This window comes from Chiloscyllium plagiosum, unplaced genomic scaffold, assembly GCF_037043375.1.
Source record: "Chiloscyllium plagiosum isolate Xiang-an unplaced genomic scaffold, Cpla_swu_hap1 HiC_scaffold_13, whole genome shotgun sequence".
Lineage (NCBI taxonomy): Eukaryota > Metazoa > Chordata > Chondrichthyes > Orectolobiformes > Hemiscylliidae > Chiloscyllium > Chiloscyllium plagiosum.
Genome location: NW_028270151.1, coordinates 14,088,556 through 14,109,160, shown reverse-complemented (window position 1 = coordinate 14,109,160; position 20,605 = coordinate 14,088,556). Strand labels below are relative to the sequence as shown.

The 20,605-nt window shown below is 41.4% G+C and overlaps 1 protein-coding gene across 2 annotated transcripts in view; it reads left to right on the top strand.

The window, feature by feature from the left end:
* Nucleotides 1-20,605, top strand: part of LOC122556207 (profilin-2-like) — a 61,510-nt gene that overhangs the window by 36,736 nt on the left and 4,169 nt on the right. Inside the window, exons 2-3 of one of the 2 annotated variants that reach the window (XM_043702759.2) lie at nucleotides 4,741-4,933; nucleotides 18,856-18,910. In XM_043702759.2, the coding sequence (XP_043558694.1) occupies nucleotides 4,741-4,933; nucleotides 18,856-18,890 (228 nt within the window). In that variant the 3' untranslated portion in view covers nucleotides 18,891-18,910. The remainder of the gene's footprint in view (nucleotides 1-4,740; nucleotides 4,934-18,855; nucleotides 18,911-20,605) is intronic. The other variant, XM_087993333.1, reaches the window with a different exon arrangement.

Genomic DNA, 20,605 nt, shown 5'->3' with positions numbered 1-20,605 from the left:
TAGTAGAAAGGTAGCAAATAAGACCTCAGTTTAGTAATCTGTGGATTCTCCCAGTGTTGTGTGGAAGTGAATGCAGAAGTAGGATACGACAGTCATAGAGATGTACGGCATGGAAACAGACCCTTCAATCCAACCCGTCTGTGCCAACCATGAGGTGGAATTCCTTGTGGGGTGTTTGCTGGTGCTATTGGAGGGTTTTGAACTAACTTGGCAAGGGTATAGGAACTAAGAACAGCAGATGAGAATAATACCAAGACCGTATATACCACATACTTAATCTGGCACTTTCAAAGCAAATTAAGTTGGTGCAGTTGTAAAGGAGAAACATGAATGAAGTGTATTGTGCAATTTATAAATGCACAGATGTAGTAAATTGAGGAACAGGTTTCCTTGTGGAATTGTCTGGTTATGAGACCTAGCTCAAGGCAGGGCAATACTTAGATAGAATACTGAGTTACAAGGCCCTTTTGTGGAAGAGGGAGGGTTAGAAGTATTGGTTAAGGAGACAGTTGCATTGTGTTTTGAGGATCCATGAACAAAATTTGGCTAGAGTTAAAGAAAAAGGCTATGATTATATTGCTACATAATCTATAGATTCTCAGCTGCTAATGAGAATATTGCAGAGGATCATGTCTGCAGGGAAATCAGTTGAACCATTGAGTAGTTACAATGGTGAACATTAAATTGATACTTGTGCTTCAATGTTCCTGGATTGCATGTAGCAAAGCTTCTTACAACCATATGTGCCCAGTCCAACACTGGGTACACTGGATCTGGGTCTTGCAATCAAGGTGGATCAAGTATCATCACAGGAATGTTTTAGGTGTACTGATCAGTTCATTATAAGGTTCAGGATGACAGACAGTGAGAAAAATTGATTGGAGAGTGAACTTCAGTTGGGCAAGAAAGCTGGGTGGAATTGACTGCAACGAGTGGCAAGTAAAACTAACTGAATAATGGGCTACTGTCAATGATGAAATAGTTCAGGTATAGTCAAGATATATTTTTCCATTAGAAAGGACCAACACATTCCAAGTTCCCCCGTTTTTTTTTCTTTTTTTTTTTCTTTTTTTGTTTTTTTTACTATCAAAATGATTACATTCAGTGTGGAAACAACAGGCCCTTTGTCCCAACTAGTCCACACCTTACCTACTGAAGAGTAAGCCACCCAGACCCATTTCCCCACATTTACCCCTGACTAATGCACCTAACTCTATGGGCAATTTAGCATGGCCAATTCACCTAACCTGAACATCTCTGGACTGTGGGAGGAAACCCACGCAGACACTGGGAGAATGTGCAGACTCCGAGCAGAGTCGCCTGAGGCTGGAATCAAATCCAGGTCCCTGGTGCTGTGAAGCAGCAATGCTAACCACTGAGCCACCGTGCTCAATGACAGATACTTGGGACAGATGTTGGGTAGAAAACAAAATTTGAGGCCCGAGAGGAATACTGAATGCTGAGAGGAAGTGAGAACTAAATAAGAGCAGCAAAGATGAATTATGGTAGGACTGGCAGCCAATACCAACATAATTACCACTAATGGTGTGTTCGCCCCATCTTCCTGTGCTTGTCCCATATTTTTGAATGTTATGATGAATCAACTACTCCAATACTTTAAATGTTTTAAGGTTTCCAGCCTCCCCTACCTTCCCAGGCAATGCATTGCAGATTCTCCTCACCTGTTGAGTGAGTGTATTTTCCCAAATCTCCTGCCCCTTTCCCTAAAACTATGCCTTCCTGTGATTTGACCACTCAACCAAGGGGAGCAACTGCTGTCTACTCACCCTGTCCATATCCCTCAATTTTAACACCACAATCATGTCCAGACACCTGCAAGTGCATATGCATGTGCACATCCAGACTTTCCTTATACCTCAATCTTTCCATCCCATGCAACATCCTGGTGACTGTCCTCTACTTCCTCTAGAGCCGTTACATCCTTCCTGTAGTGAGGTGACCAGAACTGCATACAGTACTCCATCTGTGGCCTAAACCAATCTCCTGTACAATTCCAACATTACTACCCTTATTCTTAATTCTGTCGCAACTGATGAGTGCTGGCAAGTGAGTCTAGATTATGTTAGGATATCTGGACGGCATGGACTGAAGCATCCGTACTGTGCATCTCGATGACTCTGACAGCAAATGTCGCATATGCTGCCTTCGACTGTCCTGTTCACTTCTCTGCCAGCTGCAGGGAAGTGAATAATTGCCTCTGTTCCTTGAAGTTACCCACTGTCCTGCCAATCACTTAATATTCCTTCATCCTGTTTCTTCAGTGCACCACCTTGCACTTATTGGGGTTAACTACTATCTGCCCATCTGACCAATCCATCTAATCTTACTGTAGCCTACAACCACCTTAGCTATTAACCACTCTACCAATCTTGCAGTTGACGTGCAAATTTTTTAACACCTATTTTCCCTCTCTTTCCACACACACCCCCCCCCCCCCCCCCCTCTCCAAACAAACATTTTCGTTTATCACTTTTATGTATATAACAACCAAACAGTACGAGTACTAATCTTTGTGGTACACCATGGGCCTCCAGTGACACTAACACCCTTCTACCAGTACACTTCGTCCTATTACGAAGCCAGTTGCTTATCTATCTCATCAAGTTTCCATCTATTTCATGTGCTTTAATCTCAATTAGTCTCCAATATGGGACCTTGTCAAAAGCTTTGCTAAAATCCATATAAACAATGTCAACTGAACTTCCCTCATCCACATGCTTGATCACATTTTCAAAACATTCTAATGAACTTGTTAGGCATTACCTCTGACAAATCCATGCTGGCTATCATTAACTAATGCCTTTCCAAGTGGCTGTTAGTTTGCTCCTTCAGAACTTTCTCCAATAGTTTCCTTAACACTGACATCAGACTCGCTGGTCTGTAATTTCCTGGTTCATCTTTTGTTTTAGGGCCAATTTAAGGACCAAAAAGGGAACTTCCCTGGTGACCGGGCCCTTGGCTGATGTGTTAATTATACAGTTGCTCCATGTCTGCAAAGGTTCCAGTACTGAAAGCCAATTGAATTTGCAAGTACTGAGCTCACTTAAAAGTAGGTTAAAAATAATGGAAATGCAATCTTTGTTTTTGGTATGGGTAGGCAAATTTGCTATTCATGATTTTGTGGGTACAGCGGATTTGCTGTACTTTGCTTTCCTCTTTATCAAGAGGGAGTTGCTATCCAGGCTATTGTGACAAATGAGGAAACAGGCACCAAAAGGTTACAAATCTGAACTGGTAGATTGATACTTAAAATTGGCAAGACACCAGAGCGAGTGAAATGTATCCAAGGATTTTGAAGGTTGAATGGAAATTGTAAGGGTACTGACCCTAATAGCTTGTGCTCTTTGAACTCTGGGGAAAGTGCCAGAAGACTAGAAAACTGCAAACACTGCAGTTATGTGGACAAAAAGTAAAGTTGCCATAGAGGACTTTATCAGGCTGTTTTGTCTTTGGACACAGTTGACAGGTGGTTTGACCTGGGAATCACCATGCCTCAGGTGAGCAGAGAAGTTGTGTCCTTCATCGAACCTTAGCTGGTGTGGGAATTGAACACCGTATCATTACCACATTGCAAGCTAGCTGCCTGGCCATCATTCTAAACAACGACATGGTAACAAAACTCCTTGAAGGCAACTTAAACTTTCTTGATTTTAGTTTTGGGGAGAGATGATGCTGGCTTGATGCATATTGGCAGATACTACATGCTTTCCCTTCATGGATACCTGTGTGCACATTTAAGCATGGAAGAGAAACAGGCAGATAGCTCTATCAACCTCTCCATGGTCTGCTAATACCCACCTTAGTTGAATTGCTTTTTGAACTGGCCTGGACAGTATGGGCTGATGAATATGCTATGTACCAGTTTTATCAACTACATGTAATAACAAACACTCATGTACAACTGCAAACCAGTTGTCAGGAAAGTTTTTTTTTTAAATGCAGTAGTTTGCTGATGAGCTGCTGATCAATGAGAAATTTGTGGTTATTCTTTCTCTCTGGCTGCATCCCTCCGACTTTCTACCTGTCTTGCATCAGCATGCAGATGAGTTCCACAAAGAATAACAATTCAATGATAGCAGAAATCTAAGGATTGTCTCTTTTGTATAGGAATCCTACTTCCTTTGACTCTTCACTCCCCCTCTCCCTCCAGTCCTGTGAAGGTTTCTCTTAACCACCAAATTCTTTTGAAAGGCCCAATTGAATCTGCCACAAGTCTGGCATTCCATTCATGAACCTAACCATTCCTGTGTAATGGGATTTTACACATTTCACATCTGTTTATATATTTGGCCCATGCTGTTCTCAGAACCTTGCATGTGTTTTGAGTTCTCTTATTTTAGGTCTGGCTAATTCAACAAATTTTCATGTTTAAGTATTACAACCTTTTTAGTGCAAATTTGCTTGCTTATCAGCTTTAACTCTAGCCCATCCAACTTAATTGTGGATTGATTTATTTCTGTTCAGAAGAAATGTGTTCTAGAATAGAAGACTTTTTAATTTAAACATTCACTGGTTACATTCATGTAAAGCATTGCCTTGAATAACTGGGAAGCTTTTATTTTGGTCTTGATTAGAACTAATACTAAGCCACTTTAATTACTGCTATTATAAACAGCCTGTTTGCAAAGATTGGTTTGAATCAAGTAACAAAGTTGATGCAAATGTACAACAGTAGACTCAACTTTTTAAAATCTTCTTTTCAAATTTTTTTTTTGATAGCCTACAGAAATAGATGTGCTAGTTGGAAAGGAACGCAATAACTTGCTCACCCATGGTTTAGTCCTGGGTGGAAAGAAGTGCTCTGTTATCAGAGATCAGCTGTTTACTGATGGTGATTTCACAATGGACTTGAGGACGAAGAGCCAAACTGGAGAAGCAACGTACAATGTTTCTATCGGCAGAGCTGGCAAAAGTAAGTAATTCCGATCCTACTCGCAATATGTGCGTCTTCTCAAATAATCAATGTTCTAATTTTTTTAAATTTTGAAGAAATTGGGCTCTGGCTTTAATTTCACAATCTTAGACTTTTAAACCAGTGACAAGGGATGTGGAGAAAAACTGATCTTGCAAGTTTGCTATTCTATTATTTAAACAGAGCTTTACTACTTTAAAACACTGGGTTTATCTACTTTCCTTTCTTTATGGAATCGGCTTCATGAAATTCCAGACAAACTTTGATGCACAGATTTAGAAGAACTGTCTAAATCTGCAGCAATTGGATGCATATAAACCTGACAGTTTGTAGATTTAAAGCAGAGGCTTCAGGCTTTTATTACCCTATCCGTTAAAACTTGAAATAATTGTAATAGCATAGTTATTTAGTAAAAATGAAATAATAACTTGCTAAATTCTAAAATTTTAAAAATCTATTCCAGCAATTTTTCTACTTGGGTTTTAAAAAAAAGTCAAGGGTTGTGTACACAAACTTGCTAGTTTGCATTATCTATATGCAATAAATAATTGTATTGATGTACTTGGCCTAAACAAGCAAAACCGCTTTAGTGGACAAAAGCACAATTTCTCCAGGAATGTTTCTTGTCCCATCTCACATGATGATGCAGTTCAGCCAGGTGATACCTTGTCTTGCTCCTATCTGTCAGTCCATCTATGGAGATTACCAAAAGAATCTTGGTGCATGGTTTGGGGAGAAAAGTACAAAATGTTGGTCAATAATTGGTTCTGGTGTTGCCTTGTTTTAGATTAACAACTCTGCTGCAGTTCAGTTTGTACTTCGTTGATACTGTTTTGATTTTGTTTTTTGAAAGGTATTCTGATTTCAGAGGCCACTTTAGATGTCCTTTTAAATGGGTGGTAGTAAATTCAAAGGATATTCCGGATAAATGTAAAACAGTAAAGTCTTTATTACATAAACTTGCCATGTGCTTTGTCACCATTTTACTCCAGACTTGTCAGTTTTTAACATCTTATCCCTAGATATGCACTTTTTCCTTGAACAGTTTCAAAAATTTCACTTCAGGTTTTAAAGTTTGTTTTTTCAAACCGTTTGTCTTGAGTTAAATTGTTAGCTTTTGAGGCTGGAAATTACGACATTTTCAATTGAACTTGTATTGCTGATTTATTTACTCCTAGATGCTTTGCCCATCTAACACTTTAGCAAACATACTGCTTTTCTGGGAGAAAGCTGCCTGCTCAATTTAACATCGCATCCACCATGTTGAATATTCTCTGATTCCATCACCATTTGTGTTAGCAGTGTGTGCTATCTTTTAAGGTGCAGTGCAGCAACTTGCCAAGGCTCCTTCAGTACTTTACAAATCTCAGTTATGAATTTCCTCAACTTTAACTACACTGTGGAGATTGCAGGCACACAGGCTGTGGCTGAAGTGGCAACTTGCCACAACCACCCTTTTTTTTTTGGGCAAGTGCTGACCTAGCCAGTGAAGCCCCTTTTCTTGTGAGAGCTAATCACTTTGTAATTTGAATGGCATGCTATTCAATTGCACACCTGTCTGTATGTTAATTAAAATGGTTTTAATAGTTGACATTTCTGTGTTTTAAGCTCTTGAATGATTGATTTTTTGAATTTTGCAATATACAATGACCAGCACTTAAATGTCACATGCAGTCAGATTTCACTAAACATTATGATCAAGACACTTTTTTTTTAATACTGATGTCCACTGACACTGCTTCCATCCATTTCAGTCTACTGGAGCCCATGTTTGTTTGAAGTACTTTTTAGAGTTTTTTGATGTCACATTAATCAGAAAAGGAAAAGTCTATTTGTATGTTGATTACAGTGGAAAAATTAGTGACTCCTTGAAGAAAAAGTGGAGGACAACAGAGGGATTCACTGAGGCAAAGTCAAATGATGGATGTCATGGAGTGACTTGCAGACTGGCTTTACAAAAACAAAGCCTAGGAACCGGCCCTATGGCTCAGGCTTTGAGGGCCAATCTAAATCCACTGTCTAAACCTATCGCCCAATTCCTCAGCACCTATATCCCTCTTCTCTCCACCTACTCATGCATCTGTCCAAACACCTTTTTTTAAATGAATCTACTGCGCCTGCCTCTTCTGGCAACATGTTCCAGGTACCTACCACCCTCTAAAGTACTTTGCGCATGTATCCCCATTAAACTTTTCGCCTTGCACCTTGAATGCTTGACCTCTCGTTATTGAATTCCTCACCCTGGGGAAAAAAAGCTAATCTCTATCCGCCCTGTCTATACCCTTCATGATTTTGTAAACCTCAATTGGGTTTCTCCCTCAGTTTTTAACTACATGCTTAATCTGTCACTGGACTTATTTTCATACTCACCACTTGTTCTCCAACCTATTTTGTCATCTGCAAACTTGATAGTACATTCACTTTGGTCCTCCAAGTCACTAATATATATTGTGAATAATTTTAGCTCTAGTACCTGTGGCAGTAGATTACCATCCTGAAAATGACTCCTTATCCCAAATATCTTATTAGCCAGCCAATGTTCTCTCCATATTTAATAAGCTCCAATAACACTGACTCTTTATCAAATAACTGTTGCTTGTGTGGCACTTTTTTTACTGGATGCCTTTTGGAAATATCATATCTACTAGTTCACTTTCTTTGTTCTACTTGTTACCTAAATTTGTCAAGTATGATTTTCTCTTAAACAGCCATGTTGACACTCCTTGATATTTCTAGATGTGTGCTTCTATTTGCTCTGCTATTGCATGCTTTTGTAATGAACTATAATTTTCCATTGGGAAATAGAACATAGAACAGTACAGCACAGAACAGGCCCTTCAGCCCACGATGTTGTGCTGACCACTGATCCTCATGTATGCACCCTTAGATTTCTGTGACCATATGCTTGAAATGTTAAGCTAACTGACCTGTAGTTACCTGGTTTTTGTCTTTTCTTTTTAAATAAAGCTGTTATATTTTGTTTAATTTCCAATCCTGTGGGGCTTCCTTGAATTTAAGGGTTCTTGAAGATTATTACCAGTGCATCCACGAAACCTGTATCTGCTTCCTTGTAAGTCTTAGAATGCAACCCATCCAGTCTGGGTGACATCATCTTTTTTTATAGCCCTGTAAGTTTTCCTAGTTATATTTATTCCCCTCAATAGTTTTGCGCCTACTTAGCAAACTTTGAGACAGGGTTCTGGTTCCAGCAAATATATCTTGGGGGTCATAGATCGGAGCTTTAGGGAAGTAGTAACTCCAAAGATGGCAGATGGGTGACAGTGAGGGGGACTGGGAGGAAACAGCCAGTGCAGGGACCCCCTGCGGCCGTTCCCCTCAAGAACAAGTATACAGTTTTGGATACTTGTGGGGGGGACGACTTACCAGGGGTAAGTAACGGGGCTCAGGCCTCTGGCACGGAGCCTGTCCCTGTTACTCAGAAGGGGAGGGTGAAGAGCAGAGCAATAGTAATTGGGGACTCAATAGTTCGGGGCACAGATAGGCGGTTTTGTGGGAACGAGAGAGACTCGGGTTTGGTATGTTGCCTCCCAGGTGCAAGGGTACGTGACGTCTCTGATCGTGTTTTCCGGGTCCTTAAGGGGGAGGGGGAGCAGCCTGAAGTCGTGGTCCACATTGGCACCAATGACATAGGTAGGAGGAGCGCTGAGGATGTTAGACAGGCTTTCAGGGAGCTAGGTTGGAAGCTCAGAGTTAGAACGAACAGAGTTGTTGTCTCTGGTTTGTTACCCGTGCAACGTGATAGAGAGTCGAGGAATAGGGAGAGAGAACAGTTAAATGTGTGGCTACAGGGATGGTGCAGGAGGGAGGTATTTGGATAACTGGGGTTCTTTCTGGGGAAGGTGGGACCTCTATAAACAGGATGGTCTGCACCTGAACCAGAGGGGCACCAGTATCCTTGGTGGGAGGTTTGCTAGTGCTCTTTGGGGGGGGGGGGGTTTAAACTAACTCTGTAGGGGCATGGGAACCCAGACTGTAGCTTTAGGGTGCAGGACCTGGAGTGTAGGGAGGTTAGGAACATGACATCATTTTCAAAGGAGGGTGCCTGTAAACAGGAAAGTGGCTTGAAGTGTGTATACTTCAATGCAAGAAGTATATGAAATAAGGTAGGTGAACTTGCAGCGTGGGTTGGTACCTGGGACTTCGATGTTGTGGCTATTACGGAGACATGGGTAGAACAGGGACAGGATTGGCTGTTGCAAGTTCCAGGGTTTAAATGTTTTAGTAGGGTCAGAGGTTGGGGCAAAAGAGGGGGAGGTGTGGTATTGCTTGTCAAAGGTAGTATTACAGCTGTGGAAAGGACGATGGATGAAGACTCGCCATCCGAGGTAGTTTGGGCTGAGGTTAGGAATAGGAAAGGTGAGGTCACCCTGTTAGGAGTTTTTTACAGGCCCCCTAATAGTCCTAGAAACGTAGAAGAAAGGATTGCGAGGATGATTCAAGAGAAGAGTGAAAGTAATAGGGTGGTTGTTATGGGGGACTTTAACTTTCCTGATATTGATTGGGAAAGCTATAGCTCAAGTTCGTTAGATGGGTCAGTGTTTGTCCAATGTGTGCAGGAGGGTTTCCTGACGCAATATGTAGATAGGCCAACAAGAGGTGAGGCCATACTGGATTTGGTTCTGGGTAACGAACCAGGCCAGGTGTTAGAATTAGAGGTAGGTGAGCACTTTGGGGACAGTGACCACAATTCGGTGACTTTTACTCTAGTGATGGAGAGGGATAAGAGTGCACTACAGGGCAAGAGTTATAGCTGGGGGCAGGGAAATTATGATGCGGTGAGGCATGACTTAGGATGTGTGGCCTGGAAAAGTAAGCTTCAAGGCAAGGGTGTAATTGATATGTGGAGCTTGTTCAAGGAGCAACTATTGAGTGTCCTTGATAAGTATGTACCTGTCGGGCAGGGAGGAAAGGGTCGTGTGAGGGAGCCGTGGTTCAATAAGGAATTGGAATCCCTTGTTAAATGGAAGAGGGCGGCCTATGTAAAGGTGAGGCGTGAAGGTTCAATTGGGGCGATTGAGAGTTATAAGGTAGCCAGGAAGGACCTGAAGAGAGCTAAGAGCAGCAAGGAGGGGGACATGAAAGGTCATCAGTTGGTAGGATTAGGGAAAACCCTAAGGCTTTCTATAGGTATGTTAGGAATAAAAGAATGACTAGGGTAGGAATAGGTCCAGTCAAGGATAGTAGTGGGAAGTTGCGTGTGGAGGCTGAAGAGATTGGGGAGACACTGAATGAATACTTTTCGTCAGTATTCACTCAGGAACAGGACATTGTTGTCGATGTGAGTACCGTCACAATTAAGTAGAATGGATGGCTTTGAGGTATGTAGAGAAGAGGTGTTGGAAATCCTGGAAAGGGTGAAAATAGATAAGTCCCCTGGGCCTGTTGGCATTTATCCTAGGATTCTCTGGGAAGCAAGGGAGGAGATTGCAGAGCCATTGGCCTTGATTTTTATGTCCTCGTTGTCTACAGGAGTAGTGCCAGAAGATTGGAGGCTAGCAAATGTTCCCTTGTTTAAGAAGGGGAGTAGGGATAACCCTAGTAACTATAGGCCGGTGAGTCTCACTTCTGTTGTGGGTAAAGTCTTAGAGAGAATTGTAAGGGATAGGATTTATGAACATCTGGATAGGAATAATGTGATCAAGGATAGTCAGCATGGTTTTGTGAAGGGCAGGTCGTGCCTCACAAACCTTATTGAATTCTTTTGAGAAGGTGACTAAGGAGGTGGATGAGGGGAAAGCAGTAGATGTGGTGTATATGGATTTTAGTAAGGCGTTTGATAAGGTTCCCCATGGTAGACTACTGCAAAAAATACGGAGGTATGGCATTGAGGGTGAGTTGGAGGTTTGGATTAGGAGTTGGCTGGCTGGAAGAAGACAGAGGGTAGTAGTTGATGGCAAAGGTTCATCTTGGAGTGCCGTCACTAGCGGTGTTCCGCAAGGATCTGTTTTGGGACCATTGCTGTTTGTCATTTTTATAAATGACCTGGAGGAGGGGTTAGAAGGTTGGGTGAGCAAGTTTGCGGATGATACGAAAGTCGGAGGAGTGGTAGACAGTGAGGAAGGATGTGGCAGGTTACAGCGGGATATAGACAAGCTGCAGAACTGGGCAGAAAGGTGGCAAATGGAGTTCAATGTAGCTCAGTGTGAGGTGATTCATTTTGGTAAGAGTAATAAAAAGATGGGGTACTGGGCTAACGGTCGGATACTTGGTAGTGTGGATGAGCAGAAAGATCTTGGTGTCCATGTACACAAATCTTTGAAAGTTGCCACCCAGGTAAATAGTGCGGTGAAGAAGGCATATGGCGTACTGGCTTTTATTGGTAGAGGAATTGAGTTCCGGGGTACTGAGATAATGTTGCAGTTGTATAAGACTCTGGTGCGGCCGCATCTGGAGTATTGTGTGCAGTTTTGGTCCCCATACTATAGGAAGGATGTGGAGGCACTGGAACGGGTGCAGAGGAGGTTTACCAGGATGTTGCCTGGTATGGTAGGAAGATCGTATGAGGAAAGGCTGAGGCACTTGGGGCTGTTTTCATTGGAGAAAAGAAGGTTTAGGGGTGACTTGATAGAAGTGTACAAGATGATTAGGGGTTTAGATAGGGTCGATAGTGAGAATCTTTTTCCACGTATGGAGTCAGCTATTACAAGGGGGCATAGCTTTAAATTAAGGGGGGGTAGGTATAGGACAGATGTTAGGGGTAGATTCTTTACTCAGCGAGTCGTGAGTTCATGGAATGCCCTGCCAGTAGCAGTGGTGGACTCTCCTTCATTATGGGCATTTAAACGTGCATTGGATAGGCATATGGAGGATAGTGGGCTAGTGTAGGTTAGGTGGGCTTGGATCGGCGCAACATCGAGGGCCAAAGGGCCTGTACTGCGCTGTATTCTTCTATGTTCTATGTTCTATTACATGTGTATGTGAAGAAATTCTGTGTCTATCTCTCAATTTAACTGTTGTTTAGAGTTCCAGGTGCCTAATTTTGTGGTTTTGTGTAAGAGTTTCTATTGTGTAGAGTTGGACCTACAACTGTTGCATATTTGCAATTTAAAATTACTTAAACATTTGTTTTAATAGAAACTTGCATGTTCATAAAAGCAAGTGATTTACCAGGTCAGTTGAGAGATTTGTAGATATTTGGAACTGTACCTTTTTGAGCAAATTTTGATGTCTTGGTTTAGCATAGAAATTAAGAGCTTAGGTCTTTGGTTTAAGTCTCCTAATCACATGGTCTTAATGCATTTTCAGCCCATCAAGGTTTTACATCATTTGATCGTGGCTGATTATGTTTCTCAACTCAATTCTCCAGTCTTCTCACTTTAACTCTTGGTTGCCTTACTGATCAAGAGCCTATCTTTTGTGTCTGAAACATGCTCAGATACTTGGTCTCCACCGCCTTCTGGCTGAATGAATAAATTCACCATCTCCCTTCAAAAGGGTTGTCCCTTCACTCTGAGGCTGTCCTGGGGTTTTGGTCTTTCCTGCTCATGGCAATGTCATTTCCACATCCACATTTTTGAAGCCTCTCTCTGTATTCTGTAAATTGCAAGGAATCCTTCCCTGTTTTTCCCCCTTCAAAATAGTTTTAAACTCTATGGAGTACTGACCCAGAGTCCTCAACTGCTCCTCAACTTTCAAGCCATTCATCCCTGGGTCATTCTTGTAACCATTTCTGGACCCCTCCAAAGCTGGCACATCCATTTGATATGGGGCCCAAAATTGCTCAACTCCAAAAAGTAGTCTCGAGCTTTATACAGCCTCAACAGTACGTCTGTACTCTAGTCCCCTCAAAATGAAAGCAAATTTGCATTTGCTTTGCTAACTGCCAACTGTGAAGTCAGACTCTGGTCCATTTGCGCTTCAGGTTTCTGAAGTATTTCCCTATTTAGAAAATAGTCTACAATTTTTTTTTTCCCTACCAAAGTGCATAACCTGACATTTTCCCCACATTGTATTCAGTCTGCCATACTTTGCCACTCTCTCCTAGCCTGTGTAAGTCCTTCTTCTGCAGCCTCTTCACCCATCTTTGTCACCTGCAAAATTAGCACCAATGCCCTCCATTCTTTCTTCCATTGATGTATGTGAAAAGTTGTGGTCCTAGCACCCCCCCCCTCCCCCCACCCCCCACAAAAAAAACTCCACTAGTCTGCCAACCTATGAAAAACCCATTTTGTTCCCACTTTCTCTTCTGCCAATCAGCCAATCCTCTATTCATGCCAGTACCTTGCTCCTTACACCGTGGGCTTTTGTCTTTTTAGCAACCACCTGTGCATGTCTTTGTCAGTGGCCTCTGGAAATCTAAATATGTCCACAGTCTGTCCATTGTCTAACTTGCTTTTTACTTAAAGATTCTAACTGATTTTGTCAAGCATGGTCTCACCTTGAAACCTTGCTGATCCACCCTATTTTGTTATGCACTTCCAATACAAACTAATTTCCATTATTAGCAGACTCTGAGCTTACCAATGACTGAAACAGGCTAACCAGCTTGTAATTTGCTGTCGTCTTCCCTTCCTCCATAAATAGGGTCACTAGCCATTTTCCAGTCCTCATGAAATCCTCCCTGACTCCAGTGATTCTTGAAAGATCACTACCAGTGCCTCCGTCCATCCAGTCTGGGTGATTTATCCACCTTCTGTCCTCCTTCAGCTTGCCCAGCACCACCACCTCAGTGATGGCTACTACACTCTGACCTCAGACTGTTGAAGTTTTGGTACACAGCTAGTTTCTTCCACTTTGACACTGATGCAAAGTGCCTATTCCTTTGCTTAGTTGCTACTTTGTTCCCCATTACTACTACTCCAGCAACTTGTTTTTATTGGTGGAAGTACTGAAAGTATTAGAACCAATACATTTTGATAACCATGAAGCCAGGTAACATCATTCCCAACAGCAGCATGATGGTTGGTGGTGGAGGGTAGTGTGATCAGCTGTGTTGCAGGATGCAGAGAAGACTAGAAGGATAAAGAGAGCTTGTTTGCAGTTCTTTAGGATGCCATTTGATTTGGTTGTGTGGCAGGAATGAAAATCTGGGAACATTTAGACATGAGTTTTGGGAATGATAGTCATTAATCCTCTAATGTGTTCTAGCCTTCCAAATTAAAGGAAAGTTGGAAATGGGCAATGGTTTACAGGGATATTGGAGTTGAGGGTTGGACTTCTGAGCAGTAAGATGGTGGGGGGGAAAAGAGAGCCCCAAGATGTGTTGCTTCAGATGCTGTGCCCTTCTGTACAAAATTGTTAATAGCTGTCAGTGTGGGAATCAGAAGGGGAAGTTTGGGTCATCAGTTTAGTAGGAATAGAGTTGAAGACACAGGTATTTTCTTATGAACAGGATAAGCTTTCATGATTAGTGATTAGTGACTTAATATAAAATACTTACCTCCTGATTTGTGGATTTGTATGTATATCTTGCATATGTTTAGTCTGCCCTACTTGATGTGGGTATTGGGTAACTACCTGTCACTAGTTTGCTCTACTTTAGACTGCCTTTGTGCACAGTTGCAGTTTTTCTGGTGATGTTTTGCCACCCTGCTGAGTGGGATGGTAACAAATTTAGATAGGTGGGGGTTCTTAACCATATCAGATCTGTGACTTGATGTTCGTATTGTTTTTGTTTTGTTTATTGTCCTTGGAACTTTTGATCATACTTTGCAAAAACTTACCAAGATTTCTTTGTGTCCTACGGGCATAATATACTGGAAGTAGATACTCCAGTAGCTTAGAGGTACTAGTCAGGCAAATAATGTCACATTTGTAGTTGGCCTCACTGAAGGTAATGTCAAGTATTTTGTTTGCATTCCTGACTCCTGCCATGTCAAGATTGGAGGGGGTTTGGGACCTTGTGTTGGGTAGCTCAGCTAGAGAACTTTTCTTTAGCATTTATTTAGTTTGAGTTGAATGGTATTAGGAACCATAACATTTGTTCAGTTTTTTAAAAAAAAAATCACTAGTGGGATGTGGGTATTACTGACTGGCCACCATTTATTACCTGTCCTTAATTGCCCTCTGGTGCTGCTGAGCTGCCTTCCTGAATGGCTGCAGTCTGTGTTATAGTAGACCCACAATGCCCTAGGGGAGGAAATTCCAGGATTTGACCCAGTAATTACTAAAAGAATAAAGGAACAAGATTCCATGGTTTTAAATTTCTAATGTGTAAGGGTGAACAAAACAGTCTGTATACCATCTCCCATAATTTTAATTCACACTTACCTTGTTAAATACGAAGTGGTCAAACATGCAATAAAAAATTTAAAATGGCAGACACCATCAAATAAGATTTGAGTTTTGTCAGCAACTTGCCCAGACATCAGTGACTTACTGAGTCAAATCCTGGTCATCTCCTTCCTGCAAACATTTAGCCTCTGCTTTCCCCTCTGTAGCATCTCAATCTGCCTGGAATACTTTCTGTCTGTAATAAGTTGTCAGATGACATTTCTAACAAAATACCAATGTTAGATTGCAAAACTAACAACCATTTCATGTTCATATCAACCCATTAAAGGGAGCTTCCTGCTTGAAATCTTTCTGATCTGCACCTTCCCATATTTCAAACCAGGGTGGTGAATCTGTGACACTCTGCCTCCACAACCTTCTGTGGCAATAAGTCAGCGTGTTGACATGAGTTCCTTTTTTTTTGATTTAAAGGGGAATAAGGGTTCTAGGGAAAAAGCCCAAGAATGGAGCTGAGTAACACATTAGCCATGATTTGGATGACAGAGCAGATTTGATGGGTAGCTTGACCAGGGTATACAAAATTTAAAAATGACAACACCAGGTTATAGTCCCAACAAATTTATTTGGAGGCACTGGCTTTCGGAGTGCTGTTCCTTCATCAGGTGGTTGTGACCCCCACCCCCCACAGAGAACATTCTGCACCCTCTGAGACATCCTTGACCAGGGAAGTAACACACAATTCTGATTTTCCGCTGCTGGTGACAAACATCTGTGTATACTTCAAACTAGAGACACCCTGAACACAATTGATCTCTTGGAACCCGATGTACCCCTCATTGCATTAGAAGCAGTCTCGATACCAGAAACTTGACTCCCCTGAGAATCCATCACCCTCCATTTTCCAACATGGCATACTCGTTTTGAAATGGGGTAGCCACAGACTCCTGCCAACCCCTCTTAGCTTTCCTGGAGTCAACCCATCTATGTGGCTGTATCTGTGACTCTTTTCCCTTCCTATAACTGCCATCCATCACATCACCACCTTGCTCTTGTAAGTTCCTTTATTGCCTCTAACTGTCTCTCCAACCGATCCATTTGATCTGATTAGGATTTACAACCAATGGCATTTATTGCAAATATAATCCTCTAACATGTAAACTCTCCTAAATGCCCACGTCCGATAAGGAGTAGAGAGGATGTTTCCACTGAGTGGGTGAAACTGGGACTAGGGCATAGCCTCTAGATTAGAAGGAGCAGATTTAGGACCTAATTGAGAAGAACTACTTCATCCAGAGGGTTGTAAAATTTGTAATTCCTTGCCCTATAAAGTAGTTGATACTCCAGTAAATTGATTTTAAAACTAAAATATTTGAACAATAAAGAAATTAAGGGATATGGTGAGAGGGTGGGGTAAGTGGAGCTGAGTCCATGAAAAGATCAGCTGTGATCTTATTGAGTAGCAGAGCAGGCTTGACTGGTTAGATGGCCTAAAAATGCTCCTAGTTCTTATGTTCAATTGAGGGTATTGGAAGTGGGGAAGCCCATTAACTAACTCTTTCAAAAAGACCAAAACTTGATTAAACTGCAGGAGTGTTTGGAGGTGTGATGGTGATGAGGAATGAGACTTGCCTGGATTACTGTGCAGCTGGCAAGAATGTGAAATGAATGGTTTCCTTAGAGCGTTGACTCAAATTTGCATAATGAGTTAACACATGTACTGAGTGCCCACTTCAACTCTTTCTACCTGTCAAAAGATTTAAAATGCCTTTTCTACTAGAAAATTAGCAAAGGAAGAGGGGTTATCATGAAAACAAAATGTATTAAGCAAATGACCAGGACTAAACATAGGTCCCTCAGACCAAATAGTTTTCACTGGTCCTAACAGAAGTAGCTGCTTCCACATTGGAATGCTCCAATAGATTGGAAAACCAAAATATACCCCTCTTTATTCAAGAGAGAAGGGGGACAAAGCTGGAAACTCTTTTAGGGCAGTTAGTGCCCTATCTGTTCCTTAGTATCCTGTTGGAATCTAACTATGATGGAGTTAATAGCAGGACCAAATCCTCCTCCTAGAACATAGATCATTACAGCACACCACAGGCCCTTTGGCTTCAGATTGGCCCTCAATGTTGCACCGACCTGTGGAACCAATCTATCGTACACTATTCCACTTTCATTCATATATTTATCCAGTGGCCATTTTAAAAGCCTTTAAAGTTGGCAAGTCTACTACTGTTGCAGTCAGTGTTCCACGCCCCTACTACAGAGTAAAGGAACTACCTCTGACAACTATCCTGTAGCTTTAAATTGAGGGGTGATAGGCCTGTCCCCTCATGCTAACCATCACCATCTGAGGATAAAGGCTCACTGTCCACCTTTATCTAACTTTGATTATCTTACGTGCTGATCTATATCTGATCAGTTGACTTTCTTTGTGCAATGTAAAGTTTTTTTGAACTAGTGCTGAAGGATGTAATGAGCAGGGTGAATCAAGGGTGACCAAAAGATGTCTACTTGGAGGTTGAAATTTGTAATAGGGTATCTCATTAAGGGTTACTGTAAAAGATTAGAGCTTATGGAATTTGGAGTGTATTAGTATGAATAAGAGATTTTCTATCTAACCAGGTTTAGGATAAATGGGGCATTTTGAAGGTGGCAAACTATAGAGTGACACTTTACAAATGTTGGCACCTCTACTATTTAGTCTTTGGATACCATACACACTTTCCCTTTTATCCAGGTCACTAACAAATTTTGAGCAGAATGCACAGGTAGGTGGAAAAGCAAGTCAGCAGAATCTGCCAAGAAAAATAGATAGAAAAGTCAGTAAAAATGTGGCAGGTGAGTATAATTTAGGAAATTTGCGTTGTTCATGTCTGGCAGAACAGTATATTTAAGGGAAGGGAGGCAACAGAATGCTGCAGGGAAGAGGGCAGTGGCCACCATTTGTAAAATTGAGTTGGCATAAAGTACAGTGATTTAAGGCAAATGGACTGTCCTTTATAAGTGAATATAAAAGTAGGGAAGCCTTGGCACAACTTTGTCGGGTGTTAGATACTTAAAGGATCAGCACAGCACAGCACGCAGTACTTTGTTGGGCTGGATGTACTTATTGAAACTTATTTGAAGGTAGAGTTCTAGGATGAAGGGGTTTTCTTGGAAATGTTGAGCATGCATTACAGTTGAAAGGACGGGTGATTTTGTTGAGACAACAGGTGGGTAGGAGTGTAGTTGGAGTTCATAATTTTAGGGTGCCCTTCCCTAATTGCTCTGGAGCAACTCCTAGTGAGATGTTTTGATAGCTACAGTTCTAGCATAGTGGTATGGGGTATTCACAAGGACAGTCTAAAAGCATATAAAGTAATTTTTTTTTCTTGAAGTGTAAACCGATTTCTAGATTATCATTTGGACCATGGCCAGTTTGGAAATCTAGCATCAGTTTTCTTGGTTGAAGTTCTTGTTTGCAGTCTCCGACCACGACCCTAGAATCTCGGCTCACACCCTCTACTTTGGGAAGCCCTGCTTTGGGAAGCACTTTCATTCCACTTTTTTGAACACTTGTGAAGTACTGCAGATGCTGGAAATCTGAAACCAAAACATTGGACAAACTTAGCTGGTCTAACATCATCTGTGGAGAGAGAATGGAGTTGCGTTTAAAGTCTCTGGTATGACTTTTCAGAACTGAAGTCGTCCAAGACTCAATGTTGACTCTGCTTCTGTCTCCACAGATGCTGCCATTTATAAAGGGGACTTCAATGACTAACATCTGCATGTACACTGTAGGTGAGTCATTGGGAGTTGCCATTTAATTAGCATGTTTTCAGCTCCATCCTTTTTAAAAAAACAACTTCCTATTTTAACAGGTAATGAATAGAAAGATGAACTTGAATGTGTTTTAATGTACATAGTTTCATCTTGCCCAAAGGTACATATACTTTATCCTCCCCTAAATAGTTTTATACTTAAAATGAAATGCAGTACTTTTAATGAGTTTTAATGTTGTGTACTGTACTCCAAAAGATGGGTGTAGTACAGATTTTATCAAGATGGGATCAGTGCTCCAAGAGTTGTTTGCATAAGTTTGTATTTGGACACAGTAATATTACTCTAATTTTTAATGATTAAATAATTTGAAGCCAAAGCTATTTTCTTTGAAGATGTTTAGTACAAAGGAGCACAACCTTTTAAGTTTGAGCTACTATTCGTGCTGATGTCAGCAAACTCTTTTTTTTCTCTCCAACTTGAGCCAAAAATTCTTAAAGCTTGGAACCAGGTGGCCATTTCAGTTTTGTTTTTGGTAGACAGGGGTATTTGGGGTTGTCATCAAATGTAGTCGAGGGAGTTAATACTCCCCTTTGACTGAATGGTGAAACACCATTCTTGAGGGCAGGAAGTGGTCACTGAAAGACCTACTTGTACCTAATATTCCAGCAGCAGACATGCTGAACTGGTATTTGAGCTGCTGCCTTGGTTATGTTCCTGTTTGCCCCTACTGTGCTTGCAGTGCATTAATACTTTGTCCTGCCTAGAGAACTGCAAAATATTGTCCAACTCTTGGGGCTCCTTAAAATTACATTTTTTTTTTTTCTTCCTCTAGTGTCTGGAAGAAAAACTTGAAGGCAACATACTTTCTGCCTGTGTTCATGTTAACCACTTGCCTTAATCCAGAAATTTGTAGCTTTTTTGCTGTAATGAAAAAGCTGCAAAACATGTACTGTAGCCACTGTGATCTTTCTTATTTTGACTATTGAATTTAATACAATACTTCTATCCTTTCCTAAATAATTCTATACTTTAATATTATTTGTGGGCGGCACGGTGGCACAGTGGTTAGCACTGCTGCCTCACAGCGCCAGAGACCTGGGTTCAATTCCCGACTCGGGTGACTGACTGTGTGGAGTTTGCACATTCTCCCCGTGTCTGTGTGGGTTTCCTCCGGGTGCTCTGGTTTCCTCCCACAGTAACAAAGATGTGCAGGTCAGGTGAATTGGCCATGCTAAATTGCCCGTAGTGTTAGGTAAGGGGTAAATGTAGGGGTATGGGTGGGTTGCGCTTCGGTGGGTAGGTGTGGACTTGTTGGGCCGAAGGGCCTGTTTCCACACTGTAAGTAATCTAATCTGCAGTGTTTTGGCCTGTCTACTGATAGTCCAAGTCTCAAGGTAATCAATCTGTGTAGTTATCTGCTGACTCTTATCAATAAATTAAACCCCTGTTGCATACATTGGACATAATTAAAATCTATGTTGACACTGGTTATGGATACATTTCCCTTTTAATATTATCACCAGCCTTTCTCTTCCACTGCTATGCTGAACTATCTAGACAGTTAACTGGAGTGAAGCTGCAGCATTTCTTGAGTCACAAAGGAACTCTTAGTCTTCAAATCCATAACTTTAAAAATCAACTTTGATTACACTCCATTAGGCTAGTTACCTGAAATAATGTTAATAGATTTGGAGGGTTTTCCATTCATGATTA